The sequence below is a fragment of the Morus notabilis genome, unplaced genomic scaffold (assembly GCF_000414095.1).
Source record: "Morus notabilis unplaced genomic scaffold, ASM41409v2 Scaffold69, whole genome shotgun sequence".
In the NCBI taxonomy this organism is placed as follows: domain Eukaryota; kingdom Viridiplantae; phylum Streptophyta; class Magnoliopsida; order Rosales; family Moraceae; genus Morus; species Morus notabilis.
Genome location: NW_010364208.1, coordinates 124,679 through 129,318, shown reverse-complemented (window position 1 = coordinate 129,318; position 4,640 = coordinate 124,679). Strand labels below are relative to the sequence as shown.

The 4,640-nt window shown below is 36.3% G+C and overlaps 1 protein-coding gene across 1 annotated transcript in view; it reads right to left on the bottom strand.

Annotated features, from left to right (window-relative positions):
* Positions 1-2,396, bottom strand: part of LOC112093058 (protein ANTHESIS POMOTING FACTOR 1-like) — a 6,004-nt gene extending 3,608 nt beyond the window's left edge. The window contains exon 1 of the mRNA XM_024170717.1: positions 2,372-2,396. Coding sequence (XP_024026485.1) covers positions 2,372-2,396 — 25 coding nt within the window. The remainder of the gene's footprint in view (positions 1-2,371) is intronic.
* Between the last annotated feature and the right edge of the window lie 2,244 nt (positions 2,397-4,640).

Genomic DNA, 4,640 nt, shown 5'->3' with positions numbered 1-4,640 from the left:
CAATATTTACATACCGCACGAATTTCTATCTCACCTGTTTTTGGATTTGGTCGGGGCTCCTCGGTGAAATGCTCCCATGCTGGAGAAGTTCATGGTCTTTTTCCTCTGCTGCGTTCTCCAGCTTCTTCGTTGTATACTGAAGCATTATCCACCGGAGCATTTTCTGGTTCAGTGGGGGTGGGGTTGGAAGGCATCATTTCTTCCTCAAAAAATATCTCCTCACGAAGCTCAGGAAGAGCAGTGAAATTAGGGAAATTTGGTGAGGCCATTTTCTGGAAATTGATAGAACTTGATTGAACTTTGTAAATGAAAGAGCTAGAAAATGAATGAACACGAGAAAAAAGCTTAGAATCAAAATCAAAGAGAGAAGTTGAGAGATAGAATGAGAGTGAGATGAGAAGATGAGAGTGAATTGTTGTGTGGGATTTATGGTGGAATTAAGGGGTATTTATAGGGGATTTTTGGGTGAAAATTTGGTTTTTTTCCGTTGGGCCCGCGAAGGGCCCACTGGACCAAATGAAATGGGCTTTTCATGGGCCGTTTTCGCGGGCTTGGGCCGGGCCGAATAAGGGCCGAATAAGGGCTTGGGCCGGGCCGAATAAGGGCTAGGCCGCGGGCCTCCACGTGCTTGGGCCGCGGGCTGAGAAGTTGAGGCCCAGCCCTAGTCCATTACACGTGCCGTTCCGGCCCGGTCCGTAACAGTAACGAACCGGGCCGTACCGAATCATGCACTATTACGGGCTGGGCCGGGCCATCCATGGACGGCCCGTCCCATTTGACACCTCTAGGTGGGTTTTCCAATGGAGGAGCGGCGGTTTGGGTGAAATCGCGACGAAGGGAGAGAAAAAGAGAGACAGAGCGGCGTGAGTTCATGTTCAAGAAGTCTGAGGAGTTGTTTAGTTGGGAGATTCATATCCAATTTAAATTATGATTCGTGATTCGTTATAGTATTTTTTCTTATAAAAAATATACATAAATTAAAAATAATTCTAATCTCATAATTGTAATCCATAAACTAAACGTCTCATGAGTTAAAGAGTTTGATATTTAAAATTTAGAAAATCACCCTATATTAGATGACAATTTTCAGGAAAACTGTCGTCTAAATTATAATACTTAATGACAGTTTTTCAAAACACTATCGTCTAGTCCTTTACGTCAGTTGTACAAATTTTGTCAGGAGGATTAACGATTGTTTTTATAAAAAAAACGTCGTTAAATATAAGACGCTAAATGTCCCTTTTTTGTAGTGTAAGTAGCGCAATACAATGGTATGGTCTACCAAATATTGTCTAGGTTATTAACATCTTTAATATTATTGCAATGGGACAAATGACAATACAATACAATGTTGAACAATATGATATACCTTATACAAGAGAATACTACACAACTAAACAAACAAGCCTTTACGTGGAAACGATGTCTTGGGGTAATAGTACTAGACAGGTTGGAGAGTATTAATCACTAGGATTGACAAAATTTATTAAAAGCCCCATGTACGTTATAGATTCCTGATATCCACGTAAATGCATGAATGATGACGTGTCCTTTTACTATAAGTAGAAACACCTTCTTCATATATATATATATAGCTCTGTAAATAAAAGGCTTTGATTTTTTCCTTCTTTTCTTTGGTATAAAAGGGTACAAAAAAGCTTTGAATTGAAAAAAAATGGATAGTATGCAACACAGGATAGGAGAAACATACATGCATGGAGCTTAAAATATATATATTTTTCTATGTAGTATAGAGCTTACACTACTACAATTTGGCCTATTTGCGACGATTTTTGTCGGCGCAAATAAGTGATATTTGTAGCGACATGTCGTCGCAAATAATTTCATAAAACTGAAAAAATAATGCCGTCGCAAAAATGTCACATGTCGTCGCACAAAATTGCTAGCGCCAGATCTCGTATGGCACAAACTTTTAGCGCCAAAAAATACTTTTTGTGATGACATGTCATCGCAAATCGTCTATTATTTACGATGCAAATAGTCTCGCACAAATAAAATTTAATATATATTTTTTCCGAGCAAAAAGGATTATTTTGACGGGTGGTAAATTTTTTTTGCGACGACATTAATGTGTGTCGTCCCAAAAAGTGATTTGTAATCCCTCAGTAAAATAAAAGGCGGGAAAATTGGGTGGGGTCCCCAAAAATTATTTGCGACGACACTATAGATTTCGTCGTAAATAATAATTCCAGAACCTTCCTTCTAAATCCTAAATAATTTAGTTATATTTGCGACAACATGTGTCATCGTAAATAATTTCCATGTGGTCACAAATAATTTTAAGTTATATTTGCGACGACCAGTCGTCGCAAATAGTCTTTGTGTCATCGTAAAAAAGTTTGTTATATACCCACGAGTAGAGCCTCCTCCTCCATTTTTTCTGATCAGTCTCTCTCTCTCTCTCTCTCTCACTCAGCCTCTCACTGATTTTTTAAGGTTTTCTTACCCCAAACTCTCAAAATCTCTTTGTATTCTCTTCAAAATCAACAATATTGTATGTTTTATTTGTTTTTTCATCCAAAAAATCCCAAAATCAAAATTTCTGCCACGCCTGCCGAAATCTGTCACCGCCACCGAAGTCTGTTGTTGTCGCCCTTTGTCCCTGTTAATCTTGCAGTTTTCAGCCCCCGTTTCAGTGGGTTTGAATTTTGTAAGTTTTTTTGGTCCGAATTATTGTATTTGTTAGTTTAAAATTTATGAGTTTTTTGTTATTTGAATTGTATATAATTATAGATTATAAATCGTCAAATTTGATTTATAGATTTTAGAATTTTAGAATTAGTATATAATTTGAAATTTGGATTATAGATTAAATTTTAGATTATGAATTTTGAGATTGTTGAAATTTGATATTGAGATTGTTGAAATTTTAAGATTATAATTTGATTTAGGTTGAGATTCAAAGTTTTAATAATTGTTCTGGGTGGCACATCTTGCAGTTATGGTGTGCCGAAATCTTTTAAAAACTGTTTTTTACAGGTTTGAATTTTTAGATAATAAGAAAAATATGTCGTTATAATGTCAAAATTTTATTAAAATCTATAGTTTTAAGAATTTAATTAATAAGAATTAGTTATATTAATAGAAAGAAAATTAAAAATTAATTATAAACATTATGAGTGCAACAATAAAAAAATAACTTGTTCATAAAATTTGATAAAACTTATAAAATTGAAGCATGAAAACTTTATTTATAAACGTGATTATATAGTCACAAGAAAACATGAAGTATGATTAGATGTGTTATTATTTTTATAGTCAAGATGCCAATTGACAAGAGTTGGATAGATCTGAAAAACCGGTTGTCTGATCAGTATTGGGAAGGGTTGTCTGGGTTTATCAATATTGTCAAAGATTATGTCGATAAAAGCAGTTGTACAAGTTGTCCATGTCGGAGGTGTTTAAACCATAAATGTTTTCCAGTAGAAACAGTTAGAGCACACATACACCAATATGGTTTCAATCCTTTATATATGACGTGGTATTACCATGGTGAAGACAATGTCGTGACCAATCCGAAAAATGAATCAGTTGACGAGATGGTTACACTTACACATGATGTTGTTAGAAATAACTCTGATCATGATATGCCGGAGGAAGTATAAGCTGAAGTGTTAGGTGATGCGCAACACGATGAATTTAAAGAGTTGTTATCTGAGCTCGAATCGACATTGTATCCAGGGTGTACTAACTATTCCTCATTGAATTTTTTGGTGAAACTCGTGCATTTAAAGGTGTTGCACAAATAGTCCAATGAGTGTATGAACTCTCTTTTGAAGCCGTTGAAAGATGCATTTCCTGAAGGATTTAAACTTTCAGATTCGTATTATGAGGCGAAGACGAAATTAGGTAAACTCGGTTTGGGCTACAAAACAATACATGTCTGTAAGTATGATTGCGCGTTATTCTGGAAGGAGAATGTTGATTTGCAGGTTTGTCTAGTATGTAACACCAGTCATTGGAAGGGTAAAAAAATAAAAGGTAAAAAAGTGCCTCAGAAAGTATAACAATATTTTCCTTTGAAGGATCGATTGAGGCGTATGTATAGCTCGCGTCACACTGCAAAGGAAATGACGTGTCACATGCGGGGGCGTTCAAAGGATCCAGACTTAATACGTCATCCAATTGATGGTAGGGAGTGGAGAGATTTAGATATAAAGTATCATGAATTCACTCGTGAACCAAGAAACGTCGATTGGGTTTAGCTACTGATGGTTTTAATCTTTTCGGAAGCATAAGCTTATCATATAGTATATGGCCGGTGATTCTTATTGCTTACAATTTACCACCTTGGTTATGCACTAAGGATTCATACAAGATGTTGACACTGTTGATTCCCGGCCGAAATGCCCCTGGAAAAGATATTGATGTATTTTTGCGACCACTTGTTGAGGAACTTAAAGAGCTATGAGAAGAGGGAATCATTGTTCTTGACCCTGCTTCAAATGCATCGTTCAAGATGCGTGCTGCATTGCTAATGACTATCAATGATTATCCTGGACGTGCTAGTTTGTCTAGCTAGAGTGGACAGAGGTATCGTCATGTAATGATGTGACACGATCAAAGAGGTTGATGTGTAAAAACTGTTTTGTTGGGCATCGACGGTGGCTTCCTATTGG